Raw genomic sequence first — 17,482 nt, 5'->3', positions numbered from 1 at the left:
TAAGCAACAACATTGGTCACTTTACTCTAGGCAGAATGAACTACTTTTCTGGCAGATAAAAAGATCAGTATTACACTGCAAATAATTGTATCTTGTCAAGTACAGTTATCTTAAATGTAGTTAATAAATATTTCTCCTGTTGAGAGTGTTGTAAGCTTGTTTTAACTTATTTCCAAACATTTTTACTTGTTTTAAATGAGTAAATGTATCACACTATATTGGCAGATAATGTTGCTTGTTATAAGAAATGTTCTTAAAACCAGCAAAGTTATCTGCCAATATAGTGAAGTAATTTGTTGTGATAAAATTACTTAAAACAGGTTAAATAATGTCTAGAAATAAGCTAGATCAGCAATAAGCGCACAAAATAATTTTTAAAATAATTAGATATATTAGATGTATCTAATATATAACTATATAAGATACTATTTTTGCAGGATAAAAACATATTAGAGTAGAACACTGGGAGTAGTGTGCTGTGGTGATGGTCCAAAAATGCACCACATGCAGTGTTCTACTACTACAAGTACAAAAGCAGTTCAGACTGAAGCTGTTTGATGGACAGTAGCAAGGATAACAGAAGTGGAAGAAAGGAGTAGATCATGTGTTCATTTAGAGTGACAAACGTATCACATTACCTGGTCATGATGTTAAGCAGCCGCACACAGCAGGCTGAGGCCATGTGTCTGAGTCTATAAATCCAGTTTCCATTCTAAATCTGAAAATGCCGTCTGATAATAATTTACCCCTTTAATGACTAAAACACGACTTTCCAGGGATTACAGACAGACAGTGAGGAGAACATATCTGCTCTGAGGAGATTTTCCATCCAACAGAGGAAATTGTTAGTAATAGGGGCTCATGTTCTGCTACAGTGGATGAAAGTACCAGCTGCAAAACATCTCCAGTTTACCAGTTTATCACATGTAGACTTAAATTAGCTGTGACAAAAAAAGTTCCAGGCAGAAATCGCTGCAAGTTTCTGGAAAGCTCTCTAATAATAACAAAGACTGAGACAGGCACACAAAGATTACTTCATAGTAGAAAGTCAACTTGAATGAGAAATTGTAACTATTCCTTTCATTATGATGATTGAAACAAGTACAATAAATGACTTAAGTAAAACGATAAATGAAGCAAGTTCAACTATAAATGTTCCAAGACACTAAAAATGACTCAAAGGGTAAATCATTTTTAATATATCATTTGATAAAATACCACTTTAGTTTTCAATTTATCAGGAACAATTTGTTATTATCACTCTTATACAAAAACCACTTATCATGAGTAAAAAAAATCATATTATCAAATCAGCACTGTTTTAGTCAAATAACAGCTGCTTTTATCATACCAATCACGCGTAACTCAAAATTTCAAATTATACACATTTTCAGTGCATTTATTTTTCACGTTTTTGTGAATTCCACCACTTATAGGAATTTGGGAGGAGAAGAGGGGCAAAAGTCACTACATTTTATTGGAAGATTATCAGAAAACAAAAATGTCTTGAAAATATCATTTAAATAAGTAAACACATGACCATAAATATACTTCACACTTTAGTGACCTTTTATTGCTCATCTGATTAAACAGATCAATTAAAATGGACTCCATTGTGATCAATGTGTGCACATGCTCACTCAGAAGCATCTTTTATAAAGTGATATACAATGAACTAACAAGAGAAAAAGGTCAGACAGACTTGCATATTGTGTCTGCGCAAAAAATGGACATAATTCAGGATTCAAGACATCTGCTGCTACTGTTTTTATCTATGCCAATGCGCATTAGTCCATTTTTATGTGTCAGTCTATTACAGATTACTTAAAGCTGCACTATGTAAGATTTGGGGCTTTGGAGACCTCTCTGTTGGAAATGTGTAATTGCACAAAGTGCATGGAAGAGCATTTTGTAGTGTGGGTTGTGTTTCAGACTTACTTCCTAAGAGGATTAAACTGAATAAAGAAAAAGAATTCAATGAGAACTCAGTTTAAACTTGGGGAAGGACGTGTCTTCTGAGGATGTGAGTGAATTATCTACTATTGTCATCATATCATATCAGTATAATGTTGATTTTGAGATCATTTGAAACCTAAACATCAACGACCTTCTTTTTGACTCAGTGTGAGACGCTTTTAGGTAAAGAGATACTTGAAACTTAAATCTCTGACTTTTTAGATTATTTCACCATATTTTAACATTTTTATTTTCTTTACTAGTGATCCCAGTTTGAGGTAAATTTATGGTGATGTAGGCTTATCACCATGCTAACTGGTGATTCTGCTAAGCTTGTGGCTTCGTTAGCCTTGTAGTATTAGTGTTAAAACTAAAAAAGAAAACTTCAGACGCCAAACATGTCGCAACAGATCGACTACATTTGCATTAAGGGAGACAGCTGAGCTGACTGATCTCTTCATTCCTTTACAAAGTGGAGAACGCCAGCAAAGATCAGAGGTCATGTTGTCCCACCCACCTTCTCCTTTGCCATATTTGGCGGATGGAGACCAGGACACAGCTCCCAAGTATCCCAGCTCCCTGCACACCACGTGAGCGGCGGACATGTCAAAGTCATCATCACATATGGTTCCCCACTCATTGTTATAGTACACCTCCACGCGGCCCTCATAGTGTTTACGCTTCTCTCCAGCAAGACGCAGCTGGATCCGGACCGGCTCCGCGTCTGACTGAACTGAAGACACGGCCAGTACAACCACCACAGCCAGCAAAGTGTAGGGCAGCATTGCCATGCTGATACACACACCTCACTGGAGACAGGACCTGCAGAAACATCACATACAGGGCATACATGTACATATGACTCATATAGATTTATATAGGTCTGCACAGTACATTGTTTAGTTTTTGTTATTGCCATTTTGGCTTCAGTGTGAATATTAAACCACTGGATATTTTATGTGTCCTGTGAGCAGAGATGGGTCAACATTACAGTATTTTATACAATTTGTGAAACAGAGGTGGGTGATAAAAATATAATATTATTATATTTTAGAAATGTTTGATGCAAGACATGCAACATATTGTTTTACATCTGATCAGTTGGAACAGAGATAAAAGAAACAGCAGTGGAACATTTTAGAACATATGATCAAAACCTGTGAATATAATGATTTTTATTCATTATTTTTCTTATATTTTCTTCGGATATGAGCATCAGACCAGAATCACCATATTGGTGCACCCCTGCTTTGGGGATACAAAGTTTTGATCTGGTGTGCATGCTGGAGCACTGCTGTACTCCAATTAGACCAAACTGAACTCGTATTGTAATAAAAGTACCATAATTCACAATAAATCTGATTTCCCTGTAGACATGTTTAAAAAAGTTTTTTCCTAAAACTGTACGCCCAAGCTAAGAACCATTTAACAACCTTTATTTTCAGGACTGTATAGAATCTTGCTGAGTTTCCTCTATCTGGCCTGCAGGGTCTGGGGCAGATGACTGGGGCATTGACTTTTTCAGACTTTTAACTTCAGACAGCCCATCAAAGTGTCACTGGCAGGTCTTTAGAGAGTCTTAAAGCCCATAATCAGCAGATTGAACTTTCCCTCACTGCCCTGTTGCTGCAGGACAGACACAACATGCTGAAACAGCAAACAGACCTCTCCAAAAAATACTGATACAGCCGCTGATCAAACACGTCTGCATATGGAAGGACATGTGGAAAAACAGTGCGGCTGAAATATGGCTGTAGATCTGAATATTTTGTGCCACTGCATATCTTAGGTTGGGAACACCAACTGTTATTATATATGAACAAATATCATATTCAGACTTTTTAACAGCTCATGAAGAACCGCAATGTTTGGCCATTTGGCCAGTCTTACACTCAAAACCAGTATTAAATAGAAAACCAAAATTAAGTAGATCGTACAGAATTTATTCTGAAGAGGAAAATGTTAATAAGAGAAGATGAAAACTGCATTATGGTCACCCGAAGGCTTTAAATTATACAAGGGCTGCACTTATATTGGTGTTTAGGACAGGAATACCACAGCAAAACCATAGCAACCACCTGGAACACCATAGCAACATCTTAGCAACCACTTGGGTTAAAGTTTAGGCTTAAGCTGCACAGTCACTGCATTTTCTTCAGGAAATACACTATTCTAGTTACAATATTAGCATTTGCAATATTGATATAGCAAAATGTTTTAATATGCAAATGAGCCTTCTAATAAATCAGTGTTTTTACTGTAAGCATTCTGACCAATCAGTAATAAGTAAATAATGCACACAGTTCTTTAACCACATTAATTAATTGTATCGCAACTAATATTCAGCAGCATAATCTACATTTTTGTACATATTGTGCTGGTGCAACAGGAATCCTCTTTACGGCTGTTCCAACTCAGCCACAATTGCAGTGTTTTGCCAAGAGTTCAGAAAGGAATCCGCTGGTCCTTTGTTTGACCACTGGTCATTCCTAGGCCACTTTATAGCCCTCAAGGCAACACCTCAATTCTGCTGATGAACGTGCACTGCTGGACAGCAAATATACAGCAAACTTTGTTGAAAACCTGTTAAACTCAATTATTAATCAATTATTAATCTAATGAATTTACTATCAATTTTTCAATAATTTAATACCTAATTTTCTTTCCTTTTTGCATGGTAATATGGTTCTTTAGATTGCTGGAGAATGTGTTGTATATGGTTCTGTATGGAACCTTTTTGAAAATGGTTCTATGTAGCTCCAAAAAAGGTTCTGTTATTGTATAGCAGCTTGACATAGTATCAATAGCAGTACCTCTTTTGATGCTACATAGAACCTTATACAACATAATCTGTGTCAGTTTGATGAACAATTTCACCCTGCAAAAAACATTTAAACATGCAATTGGTTGAGTTTTCATGGTTCTATATGAAACCACTGACTTTACTAAAGTACCCTTGAAGAACTATCTTTTTAAAGAGTGTATTCTCTATAATTCTGTAACTACAAACCCAGTTACAGAAAAGTGGGGCCAGCAAATGTGAAACGCAAATAAAAAGCAAAACCAGTAAATCTTTGACCTGCCTTTAAATGAAAGCAATTCAAAGACAAGATGTGGAATGTTCTATCTTATCAACTTTACTGTGTTTTGTAAATACACACTCATTCTGAAATTAATACCTGCAACACACTCCAAAAAAGTTAGGACAAAGTAATTCCTAATTTAAGACTAAGAATGTTGTTGAAAGTTAAGAAAACATTTTAAAACAGGTGATGTAATCATGCTTAAAAGAAGCAATCAGCAAATGCAAAGTCCTTAATGTGCGAGGACTGTATGAGATTCTAGGTATTTCAATCTCTTCAGTGCAAAAGTTTCAGGAAATCTAGAGAAATTTCTGTACATAAAAGAAAAGGTTGAAAACCATGACGGAATGCCTATGAACTTTGACCCCTCAGGTGGCACTGCTTTAAAAAACAGCATGATTCTCTGATGGATATCACTACCTGGGCTTGGAAATCCACAAATGCAGGTTAAGACTGTACACTGCACAGTGGAAGTCACATGAACAATGTCCAGGACTGATGCAATGGACTGATACTCAGTGGAAATGTGTATCATGATCTGACGAGTCAACCTTTCAGATTGTTTATAGAAATAATGGACATTGTGTTCTCCAGACCAAAGAAGAAATGTAGCATTCAGATTGTTACCAGTGTAAAGTTTTAAACCCAGTGTTTGTCATGGGGCGGGGGGGGGCTGAAAGACATTAATGAAAAACATTAAACCTGAACACAATTTGAAGCAACATATGCTGCTTTAGATGCAATCTTTTTATCTTTTTCAGGGATGTCCATGTTTATTTCAACATGACAACAATAAGAAACATTCTGCATGTGTTACAGCAGCGTGGCTGAGTAACCAGAGAGTGACTTGGACTGACTTGCCTGCAGCCCAAAACTGTCTTCAACTGAAAATGGAATTGGATAACCTGCACATCTGTGAAAGAACCATTAACAAAGTGCAGCATGAACTCAATGACACACTCACATGTAACGCAATACCTGTGCACAAGTAACAGCCTTAGTCTATATTCCCATAGTCTACCAGCATTCCTCTACTCTGAGGTCATTCCACATGTTCACTAACACTCTCACTTACATCTGCTTACATACTAATCCTACAATAATTACTCGAGAATATGAACCCTGCATTTAGACTGCATAGTCAGTGAGCTGAGAATAGAGTAAACTAGAGTAGACTAGACTAGACTAGACTAGAATAGGATTTTACTGTTTACTGAGGTTGGTGCACATACTATTAATAATAATTAATAATAATTAATAATTGTAAAGAATAGAATAAAGACCTCAGATGTAAATGCTTTATACAGTTAAAGGTAAAATTTGAGTCAAATTTACATGTTTTGTTGATTTTCAAAGTTACACATCCTCTACAGAGGCACACTTCTGCACATTCCAATAAATTATAACTGTTTATTTATTGAATTTCACATATTTTCAAGAAACAAGACATTAAAATGTGGCTTGTACAATTATTGCGGCACATTTTATATTTATATTTTCTTTCCAATATGTTAAAATCAGCAAAAAGCTAAAATTTTGCTTAAAAACGTGCAGAATATTGTCATACTTGAAGGGGAATCCCACTGATTTTTCCAAATTTCTGCAACATTCAGTCTTTGAGATCTGAACAAAGTAATTCAGGGTGGTTAGGGGTCAAGTGTCAAGATGCCAAGCTTATGATAAGAGAAGAAACCTTTTTGATGTTATATAGAACCATTCTCATAAAGGTTCTATACAGAATCATATACAACACATTCTTCATCAGTCTAAAGAACCATTTCACCATGCAAAGAAGCATTTAAGCAGGAAAAGGGTTCTTGGAGAGTATACAGAATAATTGTCTTTACTAAGGAACCCTTGAAGACCCATCTGCAGAGACTCAGATTTCTTTACAATGGTGGTGATGGGAACCAGGGGTCACCATGACTACAACACAAATATAGACATTCTATGTACTATTCAAAACCAAAACCACCAGTGAACCTACATGTGTCTTCTGAGATTTATATGAAATGATAATAGTAAAATATTGGAAAATCTGAAATGATAGGATTTCTTTTCTTTTACTATTTTGCCTCACAGTGTTCTGAATGTACCCCTCCTCAATGAGTGAAGATAAAACCAATAATAATAATAATAATAATAATAATAATAATAATAAAGTGCTTCACAACATAAATAAAATAGCATAAATCTGAAGAAAAAACGGTTTTCTATTGTGTTTCACAACACCCTGCATCCATGAACAGATTTCAAGAATTTCCTTCCAGGCCAAAACCTTCCAAATAAGCATAATGTCTCGTGTATCAGACAAAGTTTTCATAACCATTAAAACATGATAATGTTATTTATCTTAAAGAGTTAGTCATGCAGAATTTTTGAAAATTTGGTGGAATTCCCCTTTGAGTTCCCTATAGAGGTGTTTTCACTTAGAAAATCACCACAACGTGTTGTTTAAAGTGACCTGTTCAAACTTCTGCATACTCAGACTTACAAACACACTCAGTGCTGAACAGATTATCTAATGCAGTCTAAAGGGGCCAGAAGCTGTGTGACTGATGCCAAGAGCACAGGAGTGAGGAATCCCCCCACTATGAGCAAACCTTCTCACGTTTTTATTAGAGATTACTGCTACGAGCTGTTCTACTGCTGCAGTTACACCTCTGAACAAGACAGAGCTACAGGCAGACCACCAGCCATAAAGTGACCAAACTAATGAGGAAGACCTCAGCAGGAGAGTCCACACTGTCTGTCAGCTCTGACAGCTGATTCTCCTCTCTAATGCAGTTCTGACAACTGACACTAAGATTTTTGCAGTATGCAGCATTTCTATAAATACAGTCCAACATATGAAGCCCAACAAAGAGTTTACCCAACAAACACTAACGCTGAGAGACAGCGGAGCAGAGGAGGAGCAGAATCACACTTACTGTAAAGCTGCTGGAGCTGCAGTTGCTGTAAACTGGAGCTGCAGTTCTAATGAATGTAAGTTGCTCTGCTGTTCCTCCTCTTTTAACACCCCTCCCTCTCTCCCCTGCCCGCCCCTGCAGCCCCCCAGCACACCCCCCACCCCAGACATGCGCCAGCTCACAGGAAACAGCCAGGAGACATTGATGACGTCAGACGTCATCGATGAGTTGATTAGCACTGGGTGCACTTTATGCACTATAAAGTGCACTATATGCACTTTATAACCACGTTGTTAAGAAATTAAAGGGCATTTCCACCCATTTTTAAAAATTCTGGCCAGTCAGGACTGAAGCTAAAAACACTGCTTTAGTGTTTTGCCTGCTGTAATAACTCAGGAGCACTACATCCGTTAACTAATGAGCTATGGCTGGATGGAGTCCATCCAGTGGCTATTCAAAGGAAAATTCCAGCAATTTTTCACATTTTCTGCATTATACAGTGGTTGAGACATAAACAGACTCATTCAGAGTGGTTTGGTGTGCAATGCTTCATGTTCTGGAGAAGCTTACCAACTCAGCATCCAGAAGTCCATGCAAAAATACTTTTATTTACTATCCGAAACCGCCAATGCACCTACACGTGTCTTCTGAGTTTCTTATGGAATGTTTAGGACAACATTTTCTGTAGGGACTACTTTGCCTCACATGTATTCCTCCACCACTATATATATATATATATATATATATATATATATATATATGTGTATGTATTCAGTGCTCAACAACCCTGCAGAATTCATCTCCACTCTACACCTGATCCAACTTTTTGAGTCAACTGATGATCTGAAGTTGTTTAGTCAGGGTTGGAAATGAACTCTTCAGGAAGGTAAACATCCAGACGCAGGGTTGGTGAGCACTGTTTTAGACCAAGATCTTCTTTGTTACTACTATAAAACAATGTCAAAGGCAACATTTCATGTCATAACTTTCTGCGCAGGAGCTTTTAGAAGTGGACATCTGGACATGTGTCTTCTGAGTGTTATGTGGAATGTTGATGATGGGAAAATAGTGGAAAGTCTGAGATAATATGTTTTCTTAGGGGACTATTTTGCCTCACAGCACCCTGCATGTACCCCTTCATCATGAATGGATTTTAAGTTCTTAAATCTATCATAAAACAGTGTCTCGGACATCAGGCAGTGAATTCATAACCATTTCATGTAATAACTTTCTGTGAGGGAGTTTTTACATCTTAACCATTAATTATGCAGAATTTTTTAATAATCAGTGGAATTCCCCTTTGAAGTAGTGCTATCTACAGAAATGGTCACTGCATAGCTAACAACAGAGACACTGCTATTAAAGCTCTAGTGATGTCAGTAATGCTGTACACTCCACTCAGACAGACAGGCAGACAGAGAAACAACAGAAAGTCATGTACTTTATTTAGCAGTTGCGATTCGAGCCCATTTACAGAACCAAGCCAGAATAGACTCTAATACTTGGTTAACCTTCCTGAAGATACAGAAGGCTGTCACATGGCAAAAAGCTCATCTAGCATTTACTGTAAACAATGCCTCAATCTCACTACATTACACATTAGCTTTGTACTTGTTACTGAATAACGCATAGTCATTTTTAAATAATAATTCTTTATATTAATAACAGAATAATGAGCCTAGTGTTTAACCCCTTAAAATCTCAGAATCTGATTTTGTGTTGTTTAACTTGGATAATAAGCCTTTATCATATTGATAAACAAAAGATCTTAAAGGGCCCATATTCTACACACACACATTTTCTAAGCTGCTTCTCCCTCAGGGTCATGGTGCAGGAGCCTATCCCACCATATTCTACATTTTCCTTATATTTCATTTTTCTCCATAGGTTCAGTTGATGTATACACTTCTACATAAATATTTCACAGCCTCTCTTTATCCCTTAGAATTAAAAAATTGTTGCTTTTCCTTAAAGTCTAATATATGTAAACGAGCTCTGTTCTGATTAGCTGCCCTGTATTGTGCCTTGTTTAGCAAGCAGTGATTTATTTGCTTCCTGACAGCCAGGAACAGCACAATGTTTATCCATTTTCCCATATCTTGCAGTCTAATAACACTGCTTTAGACCATCTGCAGGAACAACTCTCTGCATCACTTTAACCAGAGTGGATGGGACTAAACTGATGTTGGCTGAATGGGCAGTGTGAGATCACAACCATGAGCTCAAAACAGGCTGTTTGTGCAGCTTTAGTTTTGTTATTACAGACTGCATGGATTGGGGAGTGAGCGGCATGTTTCAAAACTTTAACAAAATGTTTACATATTAAGCTCTATCAGGACTTTAGTTTTTGATGCTGTGGGCCCTTTAAGAGTTTAAGGGGTTAAATCTGTCCCTTGTGGTATGGGTATTGGAGCAGGTGTGAGGTTAGAGCGCTTTAAGCAGCAGTGCTCCCAGCAGCAGGGTGACGCTGTAGCTCAGCACCGCGGCGCTGTTGTGGTGTTCTCCATGGCTGTGTGAGTGGTGCTGCCCATTACAGTCTTCAGTGAAACAGCACTCCAGCTTCACCCCCCCGACACTCATGTGGGACTTCTCACAGAAAGACTTGTAGGAGCAGGACTTCATCACGGAATCTGCAGAGGAGGGAAAAGAACGGAAACAATGAGGCAGGATGAGTGGACTGTGGGGCTCCCACGGCCTTACTGACCATTTTCATGGGTCTGCTGACCACAGAGGACCACTTGGTTTTCTCATTTACAACCTTCAGTGAGACTCAATACACCAATGGCTTTTATACTGTGATTCAACTATTTCAGTGACTTCTTGTCTGTTCCTGGGCTCCCTGTGTTCCCAGGGCCCTGTCATCCCTATATAGGGCCTTGAAAATATAGGGATTTGAGGAATATGGGGCCCTGGGAGCATAAGGTCTTGGAAATATAGGGGTCACTGGGAACATTGGGTTTTGGGAAAATAAAATTATAAAAGAATATGCAGTCAGGCCAATTGGACATGCTAAATTGCCCCTAGGTGTGAGTGTGTGAGTGGCTGTCTGTGTCTGTCTGTCTGCCCTGCGATGGACTGGCGACCTGCCTTCCGCCCGAAGACTGCTGGGATAGGCTCCAGCATCCCCCCGCGACCCTGACGGAGAAGCGGCTTAGAAAATGGATGGATGGATGGATATAAAATTTCACTTTTAACTTCTCATTTTGTGAAAGCACACAAACTAAGTATCTTCTTAGTGTTTTCATTAGACTGCTATACCTGTCAGCTTCTCTGTACCAGACACACAGTCTACTGGCTGTAACTGTACACCTACATATTGTGGATCTATAAAATAAATGAAGCTAATAAATTGGCCAGTGAGAGTAGCCACAAGTTTATCTGAAGAATTTTCTATCAGAAAATATGAACATCTGTACTTGTGTCTAACATCCATGGCATTGCTTATAGTGAAAGATTAATCGTTTATGAATTATGAACCAGTAAATAAACAATAACCATGTTCATCTCATACCTGGGGAGTTAACAGAGCCCTGGAAGTTGTGGTTAGAAGGCCCTAAGCGAAGAGGGTGTAATGTCATCATGTGGGCACTGTGGGAATTGCACCTTTAAGCAATACAGCACTCTGTATTAGCGGAGCAGCCAAATGCATTAGCATTGCTACTCAGTTAATCAACGTCATGATAAAGTCTGATAATAATAAATAATCATACTAATCTCATGACCAGATTATGAGCAGACTGGAGGGTATGAAGTGACGAAAAAGGAGGGTGTTTTTCAGTGGTGGACAGTAACTAAGTAAATGTAATTCATTACTGTACTGTATTACATTACTGTAAGTAGGTTTTTCATGTATCTGTACTTTACTCTAGTATTTCCATTTTGGGCAACGTTTTACTTTCACTCCACTACATTTCAAAGTCAAATATCTGACTTTTTCCTCCACTACATTTTGAGAAATCTGCTGTTCCTTTTGGTTTTTGTGTGTATAAAAACGTAACATGTCAAAACAAAAGAAGCACAAAGCAAGAACACCAATCAGGGCACAGCGGTCACTTTGTTCTGAGCTTGTTTTGACCTGTTGGTCATACTGACCCAGTGCAGCACACGGTTCAACGTCAGTGCAGCAGCATAAAAATTTGGGAGCACATACGTCCCTAAATGATGAACTAACCAGACTTTGTGTAAATAGACCACAGTATAGAAATATGTACACATATGCAGTTTGACTGGCACGTTTCTTTTTTCTGAATTCATACAAACACTTTCATTTTATAGTAAATTAGTTTCAGTTAGTTTATGTTTATGAACAGAGACCTACAGATCAATATAGTAAAGGAAAACTTATTTGTGATCCTGAGTTTAAAACCAGTTTTTATTCAACTTGTAACTAATTTACAAAGTAATCTTAAACTGAAACTTTGCTTGTTTGTAAAAGTGATTTCAGAGCCACTCGGTTCTCCCTGATGGAAACTGTTTACCTTCAGTGTTTTGTGCTTATGATCATTTTAATAGACGTCAGCGTCACTAATTAATGATGTTCTATTAAAAGACTGGTTTACCAAGAGAGACACTGGAGGATTTTCACCTGAAATGAGTTCAGGAGGCGAGTCTTGTTACAAAAATGATAACAGGACATCAGAGGCATAATTAATCTTTTAGTACTTTTACTTTTGATACTCAAGTACATTTGAAGGCAAATACTTCTGTACTTTTACTCAAGTTGAGGTCTAGAGTAAGGACTTCTACTTTTACTGGAGTAATATTTTACCTTGGGTCTCTCTACTTTAACTCAAGTACATGATTTGTGTACTTCGTCCACCTCTGGTGTGATTTGGCATCATCTTGTGGACACGGTGGGAACTACAACTTTATGTGTCTGTTGTTATTGTTGTACACTTTTAATGTTAAAGAACAAACCAGAGGCGACAGAACAACAGGAGTGAAAACTAAATAAACAAACAAAACAGCAAATACACAATTACAGGGAAAGATTACACAGCGAGTATAGCAGGAAAAAAAGATGCACTAATATTATTTGGATTTATTTTCTATTTTATTGTCATTCATCTCTGCATTGCATTTATTTACATTTTTTGTAAAATTAAATAAAATATATAATTTGTAAAATGTACGTTATGATGACATAAGCTAGTTAAGAAGCTAACACCATCAGCATTTGTGCAACCTAGCAGTTAATTAGGCAAATTAGCTGCTTTAGAGTTGTCGATTCTCGTCACAAGCAGGAGGAAATGACCTAGAACTAGAACCGTAGGTTGCTGTTTGGGTCAGTTCATTCTTTTGCCTGTGCAGTGTGTGGGCATTTGTTTGTTTTGGTACATTTCCAGGACAAATATTTTTTGTAGGAAAAACAAGCTTAACTGAGAAGACAAAAGCATTTGTTTTCTACACACTTAAAATAAGACGTTTCTCCAAGTGTTGTTTAGTAAAGAAAATGGTTCTATAGAGACGTTTACATGGTTCTTCAGACTGATGGAGAATGTGTTCTATTTGGTTCTATACAGAACGTTTCTGACTTACATATATTGATAGACAGTAATATTATACAATGTCAGGACACCAAGTCCTCACATCCTGACATTGTATAAAAACAAACCGGTGTCAGTGTATGTAGGTACTTACTGGGTCCAGTGATGGTGGAACATGCGTCCGCGTGAGCTGGACACACTGCTGACCCCTGCCTGTTACAGTCCTCCTGGTTAACAGCAACGCAGGTGTGACACTTCAGCGCCTCGCCTTCACAAACCGGACAAGAACACACAGCTAATCTTAGATTAACACGAACACACTGAACCAACATCACCCTGGACTGCAGCTCACACAGCGCACAGCACAGCACACAGGACTGACAGAGTAAACACTACTGTACATGCCAGATTAACACTACTGTACACACCAGATTAACACTACAGTAGATGCCAGATTAATGCTACCGTAAACGCCAGATTAACACTACTGTATACGCCAGATTAACACTACTGTAAACACCAGATTAACATTACTGTACACACCAGATTAACACTACTGTACATTCCAGATTAACACTACTGTACACACCAGATTAACACTACAGTAGATGTCAGATTAATGCTACTGTAAACGCCAGATTAACACTACTGTACACACCAGATTAACACTACTGTAAACACCAGATTAACACTACTGTACACACCAGATTAACACTACTCTACATGCCAGATTAACACTACTGTACACGCCAGATGAACACTACTGTACACACCAGATTAACACTACTGTAGATGCCAGATTAATGCTACTGTAAACGCCAGATTAATGCTACTGTAAATGCCAGATTAATGCTACTGTACATGCCAGATTAACACTATTGTACACGCCAGATTAACACTACTGTAAACACCAGATTAACACTACTGTACACACCAGATTAACACTACTGTAGATGCCAGATTAATGCTACTGTAAACGCCAGATTAATGCTACTGTAAATACCATATTAACGCTACTGTACACGCCAGATTAACGCTATTGTACACGCCAGATTAACACTACTGTAAACACCAGATTAACACTACTGTACACGCAAGATTAACACTACTGTAGATGCCAAATTAATGCTATTGTAAATGCCAGATTAACGCTACTGTGCATGCCAGATTAGCACTACTGTACACACCAGATTAACACTACTGTACAAGCCAGATTATCGCTACTGTACACGCCAGGCTAACGCTACTGTACATGCCAGATTAATGCTACTCTACACGCCAGATTAACGCTACTGTACACGCCAGATCAACACTACTGTACACACCAGATTAACACTACTGTACACACCAGATTAACACTACTGTAAACGCCAGATTAACACTACTGTACACGCCAGACTAATGCTACTGTACACGCCAGATTAACACTACTGTACATGCCAGATTAACACTACTGTACACACCAGATTAACGCTACTGTGCACGCCAGATTAACGCTACTGTAAACGCCAGATTAATACTACTGTACACGCTAGATTAACGCTACTGTAAATGCCAGATTAACGCTACTGTACACACCAGATTAACGCTCCTGTACACACCAGATTAACGCTACTGTAAACACCAGATTAACGCTACTGTGCATGCCATATTAACGCTACTGTACACACCAGATTAACGCTACTGTAAACACCAGATTAATGCTACTGTGCACGCCAGATTAAGGCTACTGTAAACGCCAGATTAACACTACTGTAAATGTCAGATTAACACTACTGTACACGCCAGATTAATGCGACTGTACACGCCAGATTAACGCTACTGTAAATGCCAGATTAACGCTACTGTACATACCAGATTAGCACTACTGTACATGCCAGATTAGCACTACTGTAAACACCAGATTAACACTACTGTACCAGTCAGATTATCGCTACTGTACATGCCAGATTAATGCTACTCTAAACGCCAGATTAACGCTACTGTACATTCCAGATTAACACTATTGTACATTCCAGATTAACACTACTGTACACACCAGATTAACGCTACTGTGCACGCCAGATTAACGCTACTGTAAACGCCAGATTAACACTACTGTAAACACCAGATTAATACTACTGTACACGCTAGATTAACGCTACTGTAAATGCCAGATTAACGCTACTGTACACACCAGATTAACGCTCCTGTACACACCAGATTAACGCTACTGTAAACACCAGATTAACGCTACTGTGCATGCCATATTAACGCTACTGTACACACCAGATTAACGCTACTGTAAACACCAGACTAATGCTACTGTGCACGCCAGATTAAGGCTACTGTAAACGCCAGATTAACACTACTGTAAATGTCAGATTAACACTACTGTACACGCCAGATTAATGCGACTGTACACGCCAGATTAACGCTACTGTAAATGCCAGATTAACGCTACTGTACATACCAGATTAGCACTACTGTACATGCCAGATTAGCACTACTGTAAACACCAGATTAACACTACTGTACCAGTCAGATTATCGCTACTGTACATGCCAGATTAATGCTACTCTAAACGCCAGATTAACGCTACTGTACATTCCAGATTAACACTATTGTACATTCCAGATTAACACTACTGTACACACCAGATTAACACTACAGTACACACAATATTAACACTACTGTACAAGCCAGATTAATGCTACTGTACACTGCAGATTAACGCTACTGTACACACCAGTCTAACGCTACTGTGAACACCAGATTAACACTACTGTACATGCCAGATTAACACTACTGTACACGCCAGATTAGCACTACTGTAAACGGCAGATTAACACTACTCTACATGCCAGATTAACACTACTGTACATGCCAGACTAACGCTACTGTAAACACCAGATTAACACTACTGTACACACCAGATTAGCACTACTGTATACATCAGATTAACACTACTGTACATGCCAGATTAACACTACTGTACATGCCAGACTAACGCTATTGTAAACGCCAGATTAACACTACTGTAAATTTAACTCAGACCTTTCAGCAGTTTTAAGCACTGAGAGAAAAAAATAAACAAAGAAAATCCAGCGCAGCTTTTCTTAGCAACAAGTTAGACAACTAGTATTAACCATATGAGTGAAATCTTTCTAATAAAACGAATATCTGGAATGAAGTTCTAATAAAATTAATATCAATAATTAATTTAGAATAAAAAAGTTAGTATAAAAATAAGATCCACAGTGAAGTTCTAATAAAATTAATACAAATCATATCCAAAAAAAGCTCTAAATAAATAATATCCAGAATAAATTTACATAAAAATGTATCTCCAGAATGAAGAAAATTTATATCAATAATCAATTTAAAAAGAAACTATTATCTAGAAAAAGGTTTAAATAAAATTCATATCCAGAAGAACGAAGTTGTAATAATATTGATAATTCTAATAAAATACAATTCATTTCCATAAAAATTCTAATAAAAGAAACACCTAGAATGAAGTTGTAATAAATTAATAAAATAATAATAATAAAATAATAAAAAAATGAATATCAATCATACATTTATGACAAAATTATTATACAGAAAAAACTGTGAATAAAATTAATGAAGAATGAAGTAAAATCATATCTAGAGTGGTTTTATAATAAAATCAATTTCTAGAAAAAATGAAGTTGTAATAATGTTAATTCAGAATGCTTCACATTACAGAAGTGTTGACCAAATCTCCAGGAACACAAAAAAACCCCACTTGTTTTTATGGGCACGTTTGGAACTAGAAACCTCAATATCTCAGAGCACCATAAATAACTAACTAATAACATTTTTACATCCATTAATGTGATTTTATCTCCTCAGAGCTGGTTATTAAAGCTGAGATACGTACTGTTCAGCACGGCGGCGAGCAGCAGCAGCAGAGTCACTACAGTCCTCATGTTGAGTAGAGTGTGTGTATGTGTGTGTGTGTGTGTGTGTGTGAGAAGATGTCTGTGTCGTCCTGCTGCTCACTCAGATTAACCCGCCCTAATGCCCCCACCATCATCAGCAG

At 37.6% G+C, this 17,482-nt stretch overlaps 2 protein-coding genes across 3 annotated transcripts in view; both read right to left on the bottom strand.

Moving 5' to 3' along the window:
- The window catches only part of loxl2a (lysyl oxidase-like 2a), a 59,151-nt gene extending 51,137 nt beyond the window's left edge, over positions 1-8,014 (bottom strand). Inside the window, exons 1-2 of the mRNA XM_017719474.2 lie at positions 7,970-8,014; positions 2,474-2,778 (exon numbers count right to left, since the gene is read on the bottom strand). Of these exons, the coding sequence (XP_017574963.1) occupies positions 2,474-2,747 (274 nt within the window). The 5' untranslated portion in view covers positions 2,748-2,778; positions 7,970-8,014. The remainder of the gene's footprint in view (positions 1-2,473; positions 2,779-7,969) is intronic.
- A 1,358-nt stretch (positions 8,015-9,372) lies between these two features.
- On the bottom strand, positions 9,373-17,427 carry si:ch211-113d22.2. 2 transcript variants are annotated; one of them, XM_037547088.1, is made up of 3 exons: positions 17,321-17,427; positions 13,589-13,702; positions 9,373-10,578 (listed from the first exon to the last, which is right to left on the bottom strand). In XM_037547088.1, the coding sequence occupies exons 1-3, from the start codon at positions 17,367-17,369 to the stop codon at positions 10,373-10,375; spliced, it is 369 nt and encodes a 122-aa protein (XP_037402985.1). In that variant the 5' UTR covers positions 17,370-17,427; the 3' UTR covers positions 9,373-10,372. The 2 variants fall into 2 exon arrangements, with proteins under 2 accessions (XP_037402985.1, XP_037402984.1); XM_037547087.1 differs by having other exon boundaries at positions 13,589-13,729; positions 17,321-17,416.
- Positions 17,428-17,482: the final 55 nt, after the last annotated feature.

The sequence above is a fragment of the Pygocentrus nattereri genome, chromosome 18 (genome assembly GCF_015220715.1).
Source record: "Pygocentrus nattereri isolate fPygNat1 chromosome 18, fPygNat1.pri, whole genome shotgun sequence".
In the NCBI taxonomy this organism is placed as follows: domain Eukaryota; kingdom Metazoa; phylum Chordata; class Actinopteri; order Characiformes; family Serrasalmidae; genus Pygocentrus; species Pygocentrus nattereri.
Note: the sequence above shows the minus strand (reverse complement) of the source record. Positions and strands in the feature narration are given on the sequence as shown.

What these genes read in the sequence shown, in the direction of transcription:
- si:ch211-113d22.2 (XM_037547087.1), bottom strand. Translation starts at nt 17,369, where the DNA reads ATGAGGACTGTAGTGACTCTGCTGCTGCTGCTCGCCGCCGTGCTGAAC. An exon ending in GCTCGCCGCCGTGCTGAACA is followed by an intron (nt 13,730 to 17,320) that starts GTACGTATCTCA and finishes ATCTAAGATTAG; the next exon opens with CTGTGTGTTCTTGTCCGGTT. An exon ending in TTCCACCATCACTGGACCCA is followed by an intron (nt 10,579 to 13,588) that starts GTAAGTACCTAC and finishes CCTCCTCTGCAG; the next exon opens with ATTCCGTGATGAAGTCCTGC.